This window comes from Lithobates pipiens, unplaced genomic scaffold, assembly GCF_037356315.1.
Source record: "Lithobates pipiens isolate NorthernLeopardFrog02 unplaced genomic scaffold, aLitPip1_a1.2 Scaffold_13, whole genome shotgun sequence".
Classification (NCBI taxonomy): Eukaryota; Metazoa; Chordata; class Amphibia; order Anura; family Ranidae; genus Lithobates; species Lithobates pipiens.
In genome coordinates, this window is record NW_027507718.1 from 114,791,884 (window position 1) to 114,812,448 (window position 20,565).

The 20,565-nt window shown below is 41.3% G+C and overlaps 1 protein-coding gene across 5 annotated transcripts in view; it reads left to right on the forward strand.

Annotated features, from left to right (window-relative positions):
• The window catches only part of HOOK3 (hook microtubule tethering protein 3), a 121,102-nt gene that overhangs the window by 75,875 nt on the left and 24,662 nt on the right, over positions 1 to 20,565 (forward strand). For all 5 annotated transcript variants that reach the window (XR_013272186.1, XM_077475413.1, XM_077475414.1 and 2 more), the window contains 4 exons: positions 4,481 to 4,621; positions 4,809 to 4,896; positions 15,865 to 15,899; positions 18,198 to 18,280. Coding sequence is in view for 4 of the 5 variants with exons in the window: in XM_077475413.1 (XP_077331539.1) it covers positions 4,481 to 4,621; positions 4,809 to 4,896; positions 15,865 to 15,899; positions 18,198 to 18,280 (347 nt within the window). In the remaining variant the exon portion in view is untranslated. The remainder of the gene's footprint in view (positions 1 to 4,480; positions 4,622 to 4,808; positions 4,897 to 15,864; positions 15,900 to 18,197; positions 18,281 to 20,565) is intronic.

A 20,565-nucleotide genomic window follows, 5' to 3' on the forward strand; every position in this document is an offset into this window, starting at 1 on the left:
CCACCGAAACTCTTCCTCTGGGTCCAGGCAACACGGGTCTTCCTCTAAATCCAGACACCGTAGTAAAGATTCTTCCTGCCCCCCTCATCTCACCTCAGCAAGGGGGCGGAGAAGTCGTGTTGGGGTTGTGGGGTTTTGGTCCCTGCCAGCAAGTTTCTCTCCGACCACTGTTTCTCCAAAGCAGCTAATGAGAGGGAGGGTGCAGACCAGCACCTTGACTCATTAAACGTTTTGTGAAAGCTTCTCTCTCCTGCAGAGATACTAACAAGCCTCATGAACCCCCTACCTGAGCCTGTGGGCTCTCCATCAGGAGAGGGGCAGGTCCATGAGACGTGCGAGTCTTCCCAGCCTAGCCACCCATCCGTTCCTCCTTCGGATAGCGAGTCAGAAGCAGAAGATCCGGGAATAGGCTTCGAATACTCCCCGGTTCCTTCTTTAGTGAGAGCTGTTAAGGAAGCGCTAAATTGAAAAGAGCTTATAACTTCTCCTCCTAAGCAGAGGAAATTTTTCAAGCAGCTCAATAAGGAGCGTTAATATTTTCACCTCCTCACTGAAGTAGGTGGCATAATCTGACGAATGGGGTAAAACAGATAGAGTTCTATGCAGTTTAAAATGCAAAAGCTGTATCCCTTCAAGGAAGAAGTTGTTAAACCTCTTGAGTCAGCTCCCTTGGTGGACACAGCACTGATGAGACTTGTTAGGTATGTGACTCTTCCTCTGGAAGATACGGTCTCCTTCAAAGATCCTTTGGAGAGATGGATTGATTCCGATCTGAAGCGGATTTACTTAACAGTGGGCATGGCCTGTAAACCAGTCCTGGCCTTAGCTGCAGTCTCTAAAGCCTTAGAGTTGTGGTCGGACAGTGTGGACGAATCCCTCAGAGGTATCGCCGGTGAGGTGGCCAAAAACTTGCCTATTTAAGAAATCAGGCTGGCATCCGCCTTTCTGGGGGAGGCTTCTATTGATGTCATCTGCCTGGTGCCCCGGGTTATGCTGGCAGCGGTTACAGCCTGTCGTGCCTTTATGGCTCCATCCCTGGTTGGCGGATCCGGCTTCTAAGCAAGCTTGGAGCGGAATTCCCTCTGAGGGCATATCTCTTTTTGGCAACAAGCTTGACAGCGCTATAACCTGGGCCATGGGTGCTAAGTCGGGGTTCCTCCCTCAGGATAGGCGCTTACAGAACCAGAGGCGTTCTTTTCTGAGAACACAGAATACAGATCATGCAAGGGAGGCTGGCAGTTACAGGCCTGGCCGAGAGTTTACAAGATCTTGGAAAAACAGGCAATCCTCTTTTAAAAAGCCCACGAAAGGTGGGTCCTCTGGCAACTGGGATTCCACAAAGTCTTTTTGGGATTGGGCCTGCTCAGACATGCCAGGTGGGGGCTCGTCTGCTCTACTTTCAGCATGTCTGGGCGGCCTCAATCCAGGACTTTTGGACCATCAAAATGGTCTCTACAGGTCACACCTGGGTCTTCGACAGCACCCCCAGGCTCAGATTTGTGCCTACATCTCTTCCATGTTCAGAAGAAAAAAAAGACGATCCTGTTAGCTTACGTAAGCTCTTTATTGGAACAAGGAACAGCCATCCCTGTTCCAGATGGTGAATGAGGCAAGGGCATGTATTCTCCTCTGTTCATAGTACAGAAAAGGAATTGCACATGGAGACCAGTTATAGACCTGACACATCTCAACCGCTTCATTTGAAAAGAAACATTCAAGATGTAGTATTTACTAACTATCCAGCAGTTGGTCCATCCAGGAGACAGGTTGGTGTCCATCGATCTGAAAGATGCAACAGTTTCCCTTCGGCCTAACAACATCTCCTTGTGTTTTCGCCAAGGTTTTGTTGGCCATTGTAGCTCTGCTCCGAGATAAAGTGGTTCGTCTTCATCACTACTTAGACGATCTCCTCCTAGCTCAAGACAAGGGTCAACATTTAGTCATCTGCACTCTTCAAGAGTTTGGGTGGCTTCTGAATCTGGAGAAGAGTCACCTGGAGCCCACACAGTCTCTTGTGTTTCTTGGTGCCCACTTCAACACGGTGGAGGGCACTATTTCACTGCCTGAGGAGAAGATTGTAGTTACCCGAGACAGAATCTGCTCAGCCCTCGCGTCGTCTCATCTCTCCTCTCTCCAGTGTTTGAAGGTGATTGGCACCATGGCAGCAATTTCCATGGTGAAGTGGGCTCAGTGGCACACACAGCCCTTCCAGAAAGGATTCCTTCAACAATGGAGTTCCAACAGCAAGAGTCAGCATACCCACCTTACTCCAGTTATGAAGGGGTCTCTCCCTTGGGGGCTCCAGGGGAAAAACCTTTGCAATTGCCACTCAATTGTTCCCATCACGTGGGTCACGATAACCTCAGATGCCAGTAACCGGGGCTGGAACACTCATTGTCTATCGGAAATGGCACAAGGCAGATGGAATCCTTCTCTAGGGATTGTGTCCAACATCCTGGAACTGCGGGCTGCCTTTCAGGCGCTTCTAGCGTTCCATCATCTAACAAAAAACTCATCAGTGATGCTCAGGTTGGACAATACAACCACGGTGGCTTACATAAGGAAGCAAGGGGGAACCCGCAGTTAGTCTCTGCTGCGGGAGGTGGATCCAATCATGAATTGGTCTCAGAGGAACTTGTCCAACATCTCAGTGGTCTGTATTCCTGGGATCCAAAATGTAATGTCCTCTCTCCTGTTCAAATGAACGATTGGTTTCTCCACAAGGAGGTGTTCGAGTGGCTCCTGACCCTGGGAGTGTCTCTGGAAATCGATCTCTTTGCATCCCCATGTAATTGCAAGTTGACCAAATATTACTCGAAATTCTGGGATCCCTAGGCATATGGGATGGATGCTCTCACAGACCAGTGGAGGTTCGGCATGGCTTACACCTTTCTTCTGATACCTGTGATACTCCAGTTTCTTTGCAGGCTCAGAATAGAGAAAGTCAAAGTCATAGCAGTAATTCCGTTCTGGCCCAACAGACCATGGTTTCCTCTCCTAACACTCCTCCGTTATGGAGACTTGGTTCCCCTACCTCTCAGACTGGATCTACTGTCCCAAGGCACAACTCTGCACCCCTGTCCTTTTCACCTGCACCTCAGGGTTTGGTTCTTGAGAGGGGAAGGCTTGAGACCCTAGGTTGTCCAGAAGAGGCCATTTTGACCCACCTTAATGCTAGAAGAAAAAGCACCAATGAGGTCTATGAACGTATCTGGACCAGGTTCACGGGTCACATGTACTTTTGGCCTAATCCTTGTAGCTCTCTGGCAGTTCAGGATTTCCTTGGCTTTCTACAGTCTAGCAGTAAGCTCACTTCGGGTACAAGTATGGGCCATCTTGGCATTCAAAGGAGTTTCATGGGCTAATCATTCCCTTGTTCGTCAGTTCTTCAAAGATGCTATCGGGCTTAGACCTCAAAGGAAGCCGAGGTTTCCCAAGTGGGATCTTCCTCTTGTCCTGGATTTCCTTTCTACGCTCGGATCAGATCCTGACAAGCCTTCATCAGGGAAGAATCTTGCACTCAAAACCACCTTGATGGTGGCAGTTACCTTTTTCCACCTTTAGGTCAACAGAAAATCAAGATGTCCATCCCCTTGATGTGGGGCACACTCTGAGACAGTACCTGGAGTCACGGCATCCTTTAGACAAACGGATTTTCTTTTCATCCTTCTGTATGGGAAAAATAAAGGAATGTGGGCTTCGGTTAGAGCTATTGCTGCCTGGATCCTACAGACCATTCAAAGAACTTGTGTAGCAAAGGGCTTGGCTCCTCCAGAGGCAGTGTCTGCACACTCAACTCTGAGTATTTCAACCTCTTGAGCTTCTCGACATGTCACTCCTGAAGTAATCTGTAGAGCGGCTTCCTGGTCTTCTATCAACACATTTGTGTCTCACTATTGTGTTGAATCAGCTGCTTTGTCATCCGTTATTAATTTTGGTTTGCAAGTAGTGTCGTTTGACAGTGTTAAATCCATTTTTGTTTTCTTTGCTCAGCATTTGCCCTCCCGGCTGTGTTTGGCGAGTTATTTCCCACACGTATGCTGCCATGAAGCCTGTCAGGAAAATGGAAAATTTTTCTTTTAAATACTTAACATAATTTTCCTGATAGGCACCATGGCAGCAGGAGTCCCTCCCAAAGTATGGAGTAGGCTAGTTACGGAACATAACTGGTAGTCCAGAGCAAAGATTTATGGGAGAGGTGTCCTATAGGGTAGTTTTGGAGGCGGGGCTAACCCACACTTATGCTGCCATGGAGCCTATCTGGAAAGAAGATTACGGTAAGTATTTGATAGTAAATTTTCCAATGTTTACTTTTAGGATACCCAAGCCTTTGTGATTTGGGATTCAGATGTGGTTTAAAAAGGGGTTGCTAAGTGAATGAAGTATTTTTTTCATACGTTAGATCAGTAGAATATATTTGCATTGCAGTAAAGTATTAGTACAAAAAAGACGTGTGACATATTTTGTTCAATTTCCTTAGGGAGAAGCTAATCCGCCTACAGCATGAAAATAAGATGTTAAAAATTAATCAAGAAGGATCAGACAATGAAAAAATAGCTTTGTTACAAAGCTTGCTTGATGATGCAAACATGCGGAAAAATGAGCTGGAGACAGAAAACAGGTACCAGATGCCAGATTGTGCTTTTAGTGTTCTGTCTCTCTGAGCATATAGTTTTACTTTCTTTTTTTTGATTTTTTTTTTTTTTTTTTTTTTTTTTTTTTTTTTTCTTTTAAATAGCTGAATAGCTTTTGATTTGTTATGTGTGAACTTTTTTTTTTATTTTTTTATTTTTTTTATGTGTTTTTAGGCTGGTAAATCAGAGGCTTTTGGAAGTACAGTCACAAGTAGAAGAGCTTCAAAAATCTTTACAAGAACAAGGGGCTAACGCAGAAGATGTAAGTGAAATTTCCACCAAGCTACGTTGCAGATTTGTAACATGTATATATTACAAAATACTGTGTGCCTGATTATCTTTTATTTAATTTTTTTAATTTTTGTTTTACATTACTGTTTTTTAAAAGGAAATTAACAAAACCTAAGAAACCGATGAGACTAAAACAAACCATTAAAATGGCCATATTTATAAAGCAGTAAGTGTGACATTCATCAAACATTCAGTGAAGGTGAATCTTCCAGATGTATGTGTTTTTAAAATGCAGTGCTTGATTTACCACCAGTGAATGTTTGTTGAATGTCACATTTAAATATGCCCCAAGTTTGTCATGTTGTAATTGCCCACAGCCTCCTGTTAAAAACAATAGTACTCCCTGAATTATGAAATTGGACATTGGACCTCTACTTTAAAAGACCATTTTTGGTGTTTGTTTTTTTGTTTGTGTTTTTTTTTTCTTTCTTGGCCCATTGTAAAAGTACCAAATGAATCTGTAATGCCTGGATTTTCCTCTGGGAAAGTATGGATAATCCATCAAAGATCTCTTGGATACCTTAAGGTGGTTAATCCATTGCTGATCCCTGGTTACCTTTTTAAATATCCTAACTTGACCCTAAAAGCCCTTGTCTATCCCTGGATTACAACATTAGGCCTCATGCACACACTGGTTTATTGTAAAATACAGTTTGCCCTGACAGGAGAAAATCGGCGTTAAAACCTCACAAAGCTGCTTTTTTTTTTTTTTTTTTTTTCAAACCAGTTTAGCAGCGTTTTGGGTGTTTATTTAATTGGTCACACGTTTTAGACGTGTTTGGCAGTGCAAGCATTTTTTTTTCTGCCCAAACTCTTCTGCTTCAGAACGCACTAGCAGTGTTTTTATTTTATTTTTTTTCCTATGTCCATGCACAGCATATCTGTGCATGGACACATAAGCTAACATGGATGAGAGTTTAGAGGCAGAAAAATGCCACCCATAAGAGCAGCTGTAAAAACATCTAGCGTGCATGAGGCCTTAAAATTAAAAGAAAGCCCACACACTACTTTAGAAACGGCAACACCCAGAGATAAGTTATATGATGCAAGTAGAATCTTTTTACAATGAACCCACTATGCTCTAGGTCTAAATATAACTGTATTTTTTGTCCTTCTACTCCATGACAATACCACAATATGGTTATAACCGCAAATCTGTTAGGAGGAAAGGAAATGTGTGATGTCACAAACATCTCGCTGTACAACCTTCATTGTATCTGTTGTGCAAATGTTCAAAAGTAACAACGCATACAATGTTCTCAGCTGCATAGAGAGGTGGGAACGGAGACTGCTTGTGGTCATCGGGGGGAGCATGACAGCAGCAGCTTGAATGGAACAGAGGCACAGTCCAGTGTAAAATGCTGAGACAAAAATACACTGATGAGCTGGACAGGGGGTATGTTCTGTGTGTATGTTCAATGATCCTCCCAGTGTCAGCAGGAGGCAGAGAAACAGCAGCACACTGACCTTCCCAGTGATTAGCTGTTCAGGGAGCGTGTCCACAAAAATCTGATGATTGGATTACAGGTAGGTAGTTTTCATAAGAAGAATGCAAAGAAGAAAACTGATTATGCTGGGATAGATGTGCTGCCATGCCCTGGTATGGTCAGTTTAACCTCCTGGAAGGTTCACAACACTTCCTGACCCAGCCATTTTTTGCATTCCGGCACTGTTGCTTTAACTGACAATTGTGCGACATTGTACCCAAATAAAATTTGTTTTTTTCCCACAAATAGAGCTTTCTTTTGGTGGTATTTGATCACCTATGCGGTTTTTATTTTTTGCGCTATAAACAAAAAAAAAAGATTTTGTAGGGATAAAACCAGATTTTTTTTTTTTACTGCTATAAAACACTTCCAATAAAAAAAAAATAAAAAAAAAATAAAAAAAAATTTAAAATCTAATTTCTTCATCAATTTAGGCCAATATATGCTCTGTCACATGTGTTTGGTAAAAAGTGTATATTGATTGGTTTGTGCAAAATTTATAGTGTCTGCAAACTATGGGATATATTTATGCATTTTTTTTTTTTTTTACTTTTAATGGTGGCGATCAGCGATATTGCGGTGGACAAATCTGACACTAAAAGTGACACCAATACAGTGATCAGTGCTAAAAAAAAAAAAAAAAAAAAAAGCACTGTCCCTTCTAAAGACACTGTCAGGGAAGGAGTTAAACAGGGCAATCAAAGGGTTAAATGTGTTCCCTGGGAGTGCTTTCTTATTGTGTTAGGGATGGTTTAACTGCAGGAAGACCGATCCATGTTCTTGCTTTGCAGAAACACAAGATCTGTCTTCCTTACTTGCATGGTAATGGCGATCTGCCTTTACATGGGCAGACCGCTGTTCTGCCGTGGGACCCGCTGATTGGCTCCCGCTGTGATTGGGCAGGTCACCGGCAGCACGCCCCAGACCTGGAAAAAAATTTGCGTACAGGTGCGTGATTTTGCAGCAGTATATGTACGTTGGGTGGTCCTTAAGCGGTAGGAATGCAGTGGGAATGGCAGGATCATTGGGTATATCGCACAAAATAAACAATGCAAAGAGAACAGGATTTTTTTTTTTTATGCAAGTACATGGTAACAGACGCATAACAGAAAACAAAATGTTAGGGTAAAATACAATCTAGCTACTAGAGATCCACGCTATAGCCAAATGACGGCTACAGCGCGGACCTCCTTTGCCGGGACTACGTCTATTGACGTCGTCCCGTGCATGACCGGCCTGCGCCCCCTGAGGGGTGCGAGCGGTGTGCTCTGTGATCGGCGAGTCTGAGACTTGCCTGATCACGGATCCGAGCAAGGGGTCGATCTCGACCCCCTTACCACGTAATCAGCTGTCAGCCAATGACAGCTGATCATGTGATACAACGGAGCCGGTAAAAAAAAAAAAAAAGCCGATCACCGGCGGCCGTGATCGGGACATCAGTCCCGATCATGGCCAGTTTACCAGTGCCCACCTGCCCCCTGCCAGTGCCACCTCAGGAATAAATAAGTGCCCCCCCATAGTGCCACACATCAGTGCCACCCATCAGTGCCCACACCCCAGTGCCACATATCCGTGCCTATCAGTGTCATCTACTAGTGTCTATCAGTGCCCATCAGTCCCATCTATCCCTGCTACCCTATCCGTGCTACCCTATCCGTGCCCATTGGTGCCACCTCAACTGTGCCTATCGGTGCCCACCAGTGCAGCCTATCAGTGCCGCCTCATCAGTGCACTTCAATGAAGGAGAAAAATGACCTGTTTGCAAAATTTTATAACAAACTATTAAACATGATTTTTTATTTTTTGTTTATTTTGCTTTTTTTTGTTTAGCAAAAAATAAAACTCCCAGCTGTAATTAAATACCACCAAAAGAAAGCTCTATTTGTGGGAAAAAAATGATAAAAATTTCATTTGGGTACAGTGTTGTATGCCCGCGCAATTGTCATTCAAAATGCATCAGCGCTGAAAGCTGAAAATTGGTCTGGGCAGGAGGGGGGTTTAAGTGTCCAGTAAGCAAGTGGCTAAACAAGCTGAACCTGCTTCAGATCTTTATCCTGCTAAGGCTATTTGAAAACATCGGTTTTCAGCATTGTCTCCACCAGCCCATAATCCATAAATAAGCTAGCTAGCACACAGCAGCAAGCCCTTGTGTTTATTGCAAAGCAAACACACAGCTTCAGATAGTCATCCTGATGTTTCTGCCTACAAAGAGACCTTTGTTTCGTAGGCTATATGTTTTATTTATATACATACAGTTGTGCTCCTAAGTTTGCAAACCTTGGCATAATTTATGATTTCTTGGCCATTTTTCAGAGAATATGAATGATAACACAAAAAATTTTCTTTCACTACTCGTTAGTGTTTGGCTGAAGCCATTTAGACCCATTTCACACCAGGGCGTTTTGCAGGCGCTATAGTGTTAGAAATAACGCCTGCAAAACGCCCTAAAGAAGCTGCACCATTGTGTGTAGTGTGAAAGCCAGGAGGGCTTTCACACTACAGCGGTGCGCTGGCAGGACGTCAGAAAAAAGTCCTGCCAGCAGCTTCTTTGGAGCGGTGAAGGAGCGGTGTGTTTACCGCTCCTCCACCGCTGCTGCCCATTGAAATCAATGGGGCAACGCTGTAATGCTGCCAGCAAAACGTCGCTATTGCTATTGCTATTGCCGGCGGTTTTAACCCTTTCGCGGCCGCTAGCGGGGGGTAAAGGCGTCCCGCTAGCGGCCGAAATGCGCCGCAAATCCGGTGGTAAAACGCCGCTAAAAATAGCAGCGTTTTACCGCCGACGCAAGGTGCGGTGTGGTGTGAAAGGGGTCTTATTATCAATCAACTGTTTACTCTTTTTAAATCATAATCACAACAGAAACTAGCCAAATGAGCCTGATCAAAAGTTTATATACCCCAGTTCTTAATACCGTGTATTGCCCCCTTTAACTTCAATGACAGCTTGAAGTCTTTGTGGTCTTTGTGGTATTTGTGGATGAGGTTCTTTATCTTCGCAGATGGTAAAGCTGCCCATTCCTCTTGGCAAAAAGCCTCCAGTTCCTGAAAATTCTTGGGCTGTCTTACATGAACTGCACGTTTTGAGATCTCCTCAGAGGGGCTCAATGATATTTATGTCAGGATATTGAGATGGCCACTCCAGAATCTTCACTTTATTCTGCTGTAGTCAATGACAGGTCAACTTGGCCTTGTGTTTTGGATCATTGTCATGTTGGAATGTCCAAGTACGTTCCATGAGCAGCTGATGAATGCAAATGTTCCTCCAGTATTTTTTGATGTTCTGCATTCATCTTGCCATGAATTTTGACAAATTTCCTGTGCCTTTTGTAGCTCACACATCCCCAAAACATCAGTGATCCACCTCCCATGTTTCACAGTAGGAATGGTGTACCTTTCATCATAGGCCTTGTTGACTCCTCTCTAAATATAGTGTTTATGGTTGTGACCAAAAATCCGAATTTTGGTCTCATCATTCCAAATGACTTTGTGTCAGAAGGTTGGAGGCTTGTCTGTGCTGTTTGGCCTATTATACGTGGGATCCTTTGTGGCATTTGTGTAGTAATGACTTTCTTCTGGTGACTCGACCATACAGCCCATCTTTCTGCAAGTGCCTCCTTATGTGCATCTTGAAACAGCCACACCACATGTTTTTTAGAGTCCTGTATTTCACCTGAAGTCATTTGTGGGTTTTCTTTGCATTCCAAACAATTTCCCTGGTAGTTGTGGCTGAAATTATAGTTGGTCTACCTGACTGTGGTTTGGTTTTAGCCGAACCCCTCATTTTCCACTTCTTGATTAGTTTGAGCACTGCTGATTGGCATTCTCAATTCCTTGGATATCATTTTATATCCCTTTCCTGTGTTATACAGTACAACTACTTTTTCCCTCAGATCCTTTGACAATTCTTTTTCTTTCCCTATGACTCAGAATCCAGAAACGTGTGTATACACACACACACACACACACACACACACACACTACAAGCAAACAGATCACAGGTGAGGATGGTTGCCTTTTAATAGTCATTCAAATGCCTTGTGTCAACTTGTATGCACATTATCAGCCCACAATCACCAGGGCATGTAAACTTTTGATCAGGGTCATTGGGGTAGTTTCTTTTGTCATTACGATTTTAAAAAGGGTAAACACAGTTGATGATAAATGGCTTCAGCCAAACACTAACCATGAGTGAAAGAAAAGTTTGTGTTATCATTCATATTCTCTGAAAAATGGCCTAGAAATCATAACTTCTGCCAGGGTATGTAAACTTATGAGCACAACTATAATATTAAAAATATGGCCTCTTTATAGGCAGAAACTCCTCATCATGACTGTTTGGAGCTGTATGTTCACTTTGTAATAAACCTTTGCACCTATGACCTATGACTCTATTTTGCTGTTATTCGTAAAATGTTAGCCTAGTGCTGTATAGGTAGTTCCTGCTACATCCCTCTGTCAATGAAAAAACAAAGTGTGTAAACTTGTTGGGACTTTAAAGGTAGTTAGAGAGACGGTATAGATGTGTAATATAGTAAAATCAGTGAACCTTATTCACGTACAAGTAAAACCGTGATCCAAAGAATAGTCATTGCATAGCGTACATATTAAAAAAAAAAAAAAATGACATGACATGGAGTATATGACCCATCTGTGGATTGTTGTCACAAGAATGATCCCAACATGTTTCAGAATAAACAAAATTCCTTCTTCAGGGGATGTACAGCTGTATCTATTGGCTTGGCAGATATCCCTAGGACATGCTTCACCACTTGGAAGCACCCAGGGAGTAAAAGGGACAGGAAGGAATGGGAATAGGAGGAAGAGGAAAAAATATAGATGCCTGGGTAACCATAGTGCCGAAGCCTGCAAGGACCACTAGGATAAAAGGGAAAAGCAGCCAACCCAGCCAGGTGTCTAAAGATAAAATTAAATATATGAGTTAACACCAATTGGGGGAATTTCTGGGGTTAATTCCACTTTAAAGCCTAACTCCAGCTCACAGTTTGTTCTGCTGAAAAATAACATATTACCTGGTCAGACCACCAGGTGAAAATAAAGGAAGGAAAGCCTAAAAAAACAAAACAATAATGCAACCACCACATCTAAGAATTGGTAAACTGCAACTTATTATTTTATTTTGGGGTTTGGATGTACTTCAAAGAAAGTTTTTAGAGTGCATTTTGTTTGAGTTGTGGCCATGTCCCATACATACCATTTTAGTGTTCATTATACAGTACATATGGTACATTTATTACTGTATATGTCATACAGCACAAGAGCTGCTTGTAGAGCTCTACCTGGTACCATAGTATTTTTTATTGCTTGTTTAATGTTTGGAAAAGGAAAGGGTTTGCAAAACTTTTCTTACAAGTATGGGAGTATTGAAAGTTATATTTCATGGATAGTGATCCATCTGTATGGAATTGGAATGAAATCTAATTTGTTAAATCTTTTTCTTAATGCTTCTGTTAATTGGATTGTTTTTCACACAAGGCAATAGTAAGTATTTATTTTTATAATACACTACTGCTTAAAGCTGAACTCAAGATATATTAAAGAGTTAATACAGCACATGGTGATGTTATTAAACCCATACATTTATTTTTAAATGCGTGCTGTGTAAGTTTCAGATTTTGGCCTGGTATCGGCTGCTTGCAATGTCTTGTGCAGCAGAGCTCACACTGGGAGAGGGAGAAGCAGCACAAGGAGCCAATCAGTTGTCCATAAGCTAGCAAGAAAACTGCTAATAGGAGAATACAGCAGATTCATGAGTTAATCTGCTGCTTTTCTTTTTGCTGCCCAGTCTTAGGCTGGGGAGAAGTGTGTGTGTGTGTGTGTGTGTGTGTGTGTGTGTGTGTGTGTGTGTGTGCGTGGTGTGTTGTCGTTTAAAGAAAAAAAAAAAAAATCAGGGAAAAATTGCTTTGCATGCCCTGCCAGAACATACGTCATTGTGTATGGCAGAGCTTCATTACTCTTAGAACTTGATGGATAGAAATAAAAATCATTTTACAGGTAAAGCTGCTCTCTCATTTGTTTTTCATACTTGTATTCTTCTGTTTATATATAGCAATTTGCTTTGAGCTCACCTTTAAATATGTTTGTATTCCACGTAAATGTAGTGTAATTCTTTCATGAATCATAGTGGAATTTATAGAAGTAAATTATGAATTCTATCATTGCTTTATGTTCACACTAGGGATTTGTGCACTAATACAGAGTACACACATGAAAATCGCACAAGATTGTCATCACCAATATAACAGCAGTCAATTTGACTCCATATACAGTTATACAGTGATTAAGACTAGTTATGGTTATTCATACAAAAAACATATTTTACAATAATTGGTGAATAGTAATTTCAAAGCTGTCTTGCAACCCCAGTTCCAAAAAAGTTGTGACCCTGAGATTTGCAAATCATTGCATTTTGTTTTCATGTAGAACTCCTATTTTAAACACAATAGAAAATATATCAAATGATTAACAGCTTCAGCCCTGGAAGATTTTACCCCCTTCCTGACCAGAGCACTTTTTGCGATTCGGCACTGCATCACTTTAACTGACAATTGCGCAGTAATGAGACATTGCACCCAAACAAAATTGATGTCCTTTCCCCCCCACAAATAGAACTTTCTTTTGGTGGTATTTGATCATCTCTGCAGTTTTTGAAAAAAAACACATATATATATATATATATATATATATATATATATATATATATATATATATATATATATATATATATAATATATTTTTTTTTCCTCAGTTTAGGCCAATATTTATTCTTCTACATATTTTTGGTAAAAAAAAAAAATCACAATAAGCCTATATTGATTGGTTTGCACAAAAGTTATAGTGTCTACAAAATAGGGGATAGTTTTATGGCATTTTTATTCTAAATTTGTTTTTACTAGTAATGGCGGTGATCTGCGACATTATGGCAGACACATCGGACAATTTTGACACATTTTTGGGACCATTTTCAGTTATTCAGCGATCAGTGCTATAAAAATGTCCCCAGCAGGGAAGGGGTTAACACTAGGGGGCGATCAAGGGGTTTTATTCCCTAGTGCGAGTTCTAACTGAAAGGTGGAGGGGACTTTGTAGGGGAGATGACAGATCGCTGTTCATACTCTCTATGAATACACACACACCCCGGCGATCGCGGGAGCCAGATGGTGATCGCGACCGGCAGGCACTCGCATTGGCTCCGTGGGCAAGCAGGGGGCGTGCCCCCTAGTGGCCACATGGCGAAGTGACACAACATCATTTCGCCCAGCCATGCCATTCTGCTGCAGTACAACTGCGGCAGCTGGTCGGCAAGTGGTTAAACTGAGTGTTTTTAAAAATGTAAATGTACCATTTTAAGAAAAAAAAAATGGCTAAGTTGGGACAGGGCAACAAAAGCTGACAAAGTACAAACACAATTCCAAAAAAAGTTGGTACAGGGCTATGTTTATCATGGTGTAGCATCCCATTCTTTTAACACTCTGTAAATATCTGGGGACTTAGGAGACCAGTTACTGGATGATGCCTGTAGCACCAGGCTTCATCCAGATATCTCCACTCAAAGTCCACAATGTCCTATGATGTCATGTGGGCGGGAAGTGGTTAAGTACTGCTTGCAATATAAACTTTGATACTCCTATGTGACATTTTGGTTTTGTACGCAGCACTGAAGAAAACCCAGAGCAGAATTTTCTTTAGGAAAGTTATCTCAGCCCTCCTGTTCTATGATTTCCCTCCCTGAAAATCTGTAAACCTAGCTTTATGTTAACATTTGAGTATATAGATGTGCTTTAATACAGGCTCAAAATGTAATTCCTGAGCCACTAGCCTGGCCTTGGGAGTTACTCGCCGCCAGTTGCCTCACCCAACCTCTACCCTGCCCCTTGCCTAACTATGCCCTTAAACACTCCCTCGTAAATTATCTCATGAAATTACATAGTTTAATGTTTTATGCAGAATTAAAGATGAACTGCAGTCTGTTTACATAATTTTGTAATAGAAACATCTTTGCCATTCTGAAGCCTCCCTCCAACCACTTTGCATTATATTTGATATATACTGTGATTCTGTACTTGCCAAATATACTGCAGAAATCTCCCTCCACTGACTCTGGCTGCAACCATTTTAACTGTGGGCAGCTGAAGCTGCTGCCTGTTCACTTCCTGGAGTTACATAGGCACACCTACAGCTTAGCAGCTCTCATTGGCCCTCATGTGACTCATCCTCCCTCCCTTCCTGGCAAACTGAGTGAGAGAGCTGCGCATGTCATAAGCCTAGGCATTTTACCAGTCAAACGGGAAGTGGGCTGTTTAAGGTATTTACTGGCAGATTTTTTTTTTTATTAACTATCCAAAGTTAAAACGACAAGGGCAGAAGATTTAAGTTGAAATAATGACTGAAGTTCCACTTTAAGTTCAAAAAATATTAACTTTTTTTTAACAATATTAACATAAAGCATATTGGTTCAGCCTCATCAGTGCCCATCAGTACAGTCCCATCAGTGCAGCCTCATCAGTACCCATCGGTGCTGCCTTATCAGTGCGACCTCAGGGGCCACCAGTGCAGCATATCAGTTCTTCCTCATCAGTGCAGAGTGGCTGTCAGTACAGCATTTCAGTCCTGCCTCATCGATGCAGCCTGATCAGTGGCCATCAGTGCAGCCTCATCAGTGCCTATCAATGCAGCAGGAAAGGATTGGGGAGTGTCTGGCAGCCGGATGACAGAGTAAAGATCTCCCGCTGAGGCACGGCTTCCATACAAATAGCTGGCCGCTTTCAAACAAAATCCCACCTCCTGGACCTGCTACTCTAATAGACAGCACACTGGTCCAATGCTGGTCCAGGAGGTGGCACTTTGTTTGACAGCGGCCGGCTAGTCATGTACAAACCACGTCTCAGTCTCAGCGGGAGATCCCCACTCTGTGTGATCCAGCCGCTAGATCGTCCTGACAGTTTCCTGGCTGATCGCTTCTGGCAGAAGTGGTGCAGCCTTTTCTTTCTTTCTTTTTATTTTATTTTATTTTAATACAGGGCATCCGAGAAGCCCAGCCTCCCTCCAGGCCGCTCTGATGTCTGCACCGCTTCTGCCGGAAGTGATCAGCCAAGAAACTGTCAGCCCAGTCTGTCCCTGCTCCACACTTTCCCTCCACTAATTTCCACTTGCCAAATGCGAGCAGGCGAGTGGAAAGTTTGAGGGCTGCCTTAATAGATTCCCTGCCATTTGAATAGTTAATTTGTGTATGATATCTTTTATAAAGGCAGGAACTCAAGGCAATCAAAGTATCTGCCAAGTCTTCCTTACCTAGGTGCCTACAGTCTTCATCTTTCATGTTTTGCAAACTTTGGTAAAATTCCATAATTATATCACTGAACACTGATATTTATGTGTAGGATATGTGAGTAACCTGATTTGTGTTTGTGTCTCACCCCAACCTCTTCATTTAGTCACTACTTTTGAAGAAGAAGCTTGAAGAACATCTGTAAGTATTAATATATTCAATTTGCCATTTAAGAGTTGAGTGACATTCATAATTTTATGCACCAGCTGCACAACATTTTAATTTAATACTTTAATTAGATGAACTTCATAATTTAATGGCTTACATAATGGGTATATATGAACTTTAATAAACACACATTTTACTGATCTGTTTTATTAACGTAATGATTTCCATGCTACATTGCATATTCAGTGTTGCCTCAGTGACCTCTTAGTCTTGCATGCATGGTTCATATCATGAAAATTCAGTGCATGTTTATTTAGTTAGAATAAATTCTCATTATATAGGACCAGTAGTCTGCAAAGTAATGAATTTTCAAAATTATTCTAAATGTTGAATGGGAATAGTTACAAAATGCTACTGATTTAGGGAGTAGACGTAATACTTTATATTCCATTCATTTGAAATGTATAAAGGTATAGGTGTGTGCTACTGTGTCTGTAGACCTGACTTTTGCTTGTCTAATGCCAATCAATACCAAAAGCCAGTGATTTGGTAGAATTTAAGAGTAGAGCGATATTCGTAAGTTTATGTGCCTGGTGCATAGAACTTTAATACTAATCTTATATGCGTGTGCCTAACTTTCTTAAGCTTCTTCACCAAGCATAAAATGCTAAGTGTATCGAATAACATACTTTTAAATGTTATTTAACCACTTTCCACCCGGCCAATGCATATATACGGCCGGGTGGGAGCCGTCTACTTCTGATAGAACGTTCAGGAACGTCCTTCAGAAGTAGCGGGATTGTGCGCGCGCGTGCCCGCGCAGCGCGCGATCCCGATGTGCTCGTGTCACCCGGACACGGCACATCTCAGATCGGCAGGAGGGCTCTGTGATTGGCCCTCCTGATCACATGACGGCCGTGTCCAATCACGGCCGTCATGTGATGTAAACAAACAGCCGGTTGCTAGGCAATCGGCTCTCCTCTCCTCACACGGAAGTCATCGCTGAGGAGAGGAGAGCAGAACGCTGCAGCTGGCTGATGATCAGTGAGTATGAGCTGTTTTTTACAGCTTTTTACTCACTGATCATCAGTCTAGTGTCAACACACAACACAGTGTATACACAGTCCCCACACATGTCCCCAAAACATACATGTCCCCAAATAATAAAAACACATGTCCCCAATAATAAAAACATGTCCCCCCCACATATGTCCCACTAAAATCACATGTCCCAATGATTATCTGCACACACATGTACGTGATCACCTGCACACATATGTACATGATCATTTGCGTACATATGTCTGTGATCACACAAACCAATTATTATACACTTAACGGAATTTTTTTACCAAAAACATGTAGCAGAATACATTTTGGCTTAAATTTATGACAAAATTTGATATTATTGGATTTCTTTTAAAATAGAAAAAAGAAAATATTGCTTTTTTTCCAAATTTCCGCTTTTTTTGCGCTTATATCGCAAAAAATAAAAAACGGAGTCGTGAATAAATAACACCAAAATAAAGCTCTCTTTGTGCGAACAAAATGATAACATTTTCATTTGGGTACAGTGTAGCATGACCGCGCAATTGTCACTGAAAGCGCTAGAGCGATGAAAGCTGAAAATTGGGCTGGGAAGGAAGGGGGCGAAAGTGCCCTGTATTGTAGTGGTTAAAATACCTAGCTTAATGGGTATGATGGCGTTTTGGCAATTGTTTTTAATTTTTTATGTTTCCTGACCTGCCATTTCTTGTTCTTTTATTATGGGAAAAAAAATTCTAATACATGAATACATACTAATTCTAATGCGAAAGCTCTGTACTTGTAGACAGAGCAATACCTGTTAGCATTAGATAATGAGGGATGGGTGTCCCTCCTCTGAATCTTTAAGATGTGCTCATTAATGCTGTCAGATATCCTGCTTTAAAGGTCATAGAACAAACATGTCCTCGGGTGTTAAAGTGTACCCTAATATATTAGGACCCCTTTCCTGTAATTAAGAACTGTTTTTAGTAAAATGAAAATTAGTAGAAGAAAAATGCTGTACAAAAAAAATGAAGTAAAGGTGCATCATAATTTATGATGGGCAGGGCCCCAGATCTTGTATTTGTCTACTTTTAAGTATGAAATATTCACATTCAGTATTTCATATTTGGCTATAAAGGAGTAAAATTAAAGGGGGGAAAAAATACTTTAGTCCTAAATATAATTCATAAATATAGAGAATCCTATCAGAAGTCATGTCTTTGTACAGTTTTCTGCGTTTTACTGAACAATACTTCTGAATAGAACTTTTGAAAGTGTGTGTTTGTTTTTGTTTTTTTACAGGGAGAAGCTTCATGAAGCTAACAATGAACTGCAGAAAAAACGTGCAATTATTGAAGATTTGGAGCCACGTTACAACAACAGCTGTGGGTGACGTTTCATTTTTAAGGCAACATGAAGGCAGACACAGGGCTTTACTTATACAAAAAAAGTCGCCCTGGGACTTTAAATGAGGTGGTCACGGTTAGCCACCGAGTAACCAGAGTAATAACAGTAGAAATGTTTATTAAAATGTACATACATGGATAATAACATATTAGCTCAGCCAATGGATTTGCACATAATAACGAGAGTAAAATCGATTCAAACATTATACGATGCAGTATATACAAATGCACCCATCAGAAAACCCGACGCGCGTTTCGCAAGATCATTGCTCACTCATCAGGGGTGGAGGTGGATGAGATGTATCTAAATGGACAAAAAGATGTGTCGCAGTGGTAAATGTAAGAACAATGGCAGAATGGGCCACAGCAAAATGGTCCAATACTTGACAATGAATGAAACCAGAGTTTCCATCGTCAAAACCCCCAAATGGACGGCAGCAGCCAGAGTATGGCACAGGAGCTGAGGGGGAGAAGACGGACATGGGTACCCCCAGGGGGGATGCCAGGTGGCAGACATGGCATAGGTGAATGGTCCCAATTGTCTCGGTATGTAACTTGATAGATATCAGCTGTAAAAATAGATCTATATGTCTCAATGATTTGCCAAATTTAGTAAGATGAACATCAAGTTGTATAATTTTATATTTTTGTATGAGAGCACGTATACTCTAACATAAGTATATATGTCAAGCCTTACTAAATAAGCAGAGTAGATAAAAGTTGTATAACTATTTGTATAGAAAGATATGTGGAGTAACCTGATCCAATAATGGAGCAGACATAAAGACCATGGGTAAGAAAGTAAATCCTGAAAAAATGTCTGGGAAATCAACCCCTATAGTAAGAAAATAGGAAAAAGGTTGTGTGAAAAGCAGTGTTTTTTAAATGACACAAACACATTTTTTCAGGATTTACTTTCTTACCCATGGTATTTATGTCTGCTCCATTATTGGATCAGGTTACTCCACATATCTTTCTATACAAATAATTGTACAACTTTTATCTACTCTGCTTATTTAGTAAGGCTTGACATATAAACTTATCTTAGAGTATACGTGTTCTCATACAAAAATATTATTACATTATACAACTTGTTCATCTTACTAAATTTGGCAAATCATTGAGACATATACATCTATGTTTACAGCTGTCTATCAAGTTACATACTGAGACAATTGGGACCATTCACCTATGCCATGTCTGCCGCCTGGCATCCCCCTGGGGGTACCCATGTCGGTCTTCTCCCTCTCAGCTCCCATGCCATACTCTGGCTGCTGCCATCCATCTGGGGGTTCAGCGATGGAAACTCTGCTTTAGTTCATTGGGAAGTATTGGGCTGTTTTGCTCTGGCGCTTTCTGCCATTGTTCTTACATTTACCACTGTGACACATCTCATCCGTATCCACTCCTGATGAGCGAGCAATGATCTTGCGAAACGCGCAGCGGGTTTTCTGATTCGTGCATTTGTATATACTGCATTGTGTAATGTTTGTATCAACTTTATTTATTCTCTTTATTATGTGCAAATCCATTGGCTGAGCTAATATGTTATATTATCAATGTATGTACATTAGTTTTAATAAACATTTATACTATTATTACTCTTGTTACTCAGTGGCTAACTGTGACCACCTCATTTAAAGTCCCACAGCGACTCTCTTTTTGTATATGTATATAGGGATGGAGGTGTATCACTGGTGACTGCAGACCTTTTTTATTTTTCTTCAGGGCTTTACTTATGTCGCAGAGTTTGAACTAGAACGTGAGTTTAAAGTGTCAAGAACAGGATACGGGCAGTCCCCAGGTTACAAACAAGATTAGGTTCTGTAGGTTTGCTCTTAAGTTGAATTTGTATGTAAGTTAGAACAGGTACATTTTTTTACTTTTTAACTACAGCCAGAAATAATTTTGACATTGTTTTTGATAGCATAGGGAAGGGTTAACATCCCTGTGACCTTTATTTTTCTGTCTGTTCCGTTCCCCTGTTTAGAAGATTTCATGTCACTTTCTGTCCCTGTGACAATTGGATTTGGAAGATTTTGGGTTGTTGTGGTAACAAGAATTTATGCTAAAGCTTCAGTTTGAGACACCTTTTTCCCATGATAACTCTTACTGTCGTGAATTGGCCTTCCTAGGTGTAGATTTCCTCTCACTTCCTGTAGTCTCCCTTTGTAAGTAGGAGTCGTATGTAAGTTAGATGGATGTAACTTGGGGACTGACTGCCTGTATCTAGTTGTTTTGATTGTCTCCGTAGGTGTTAAATT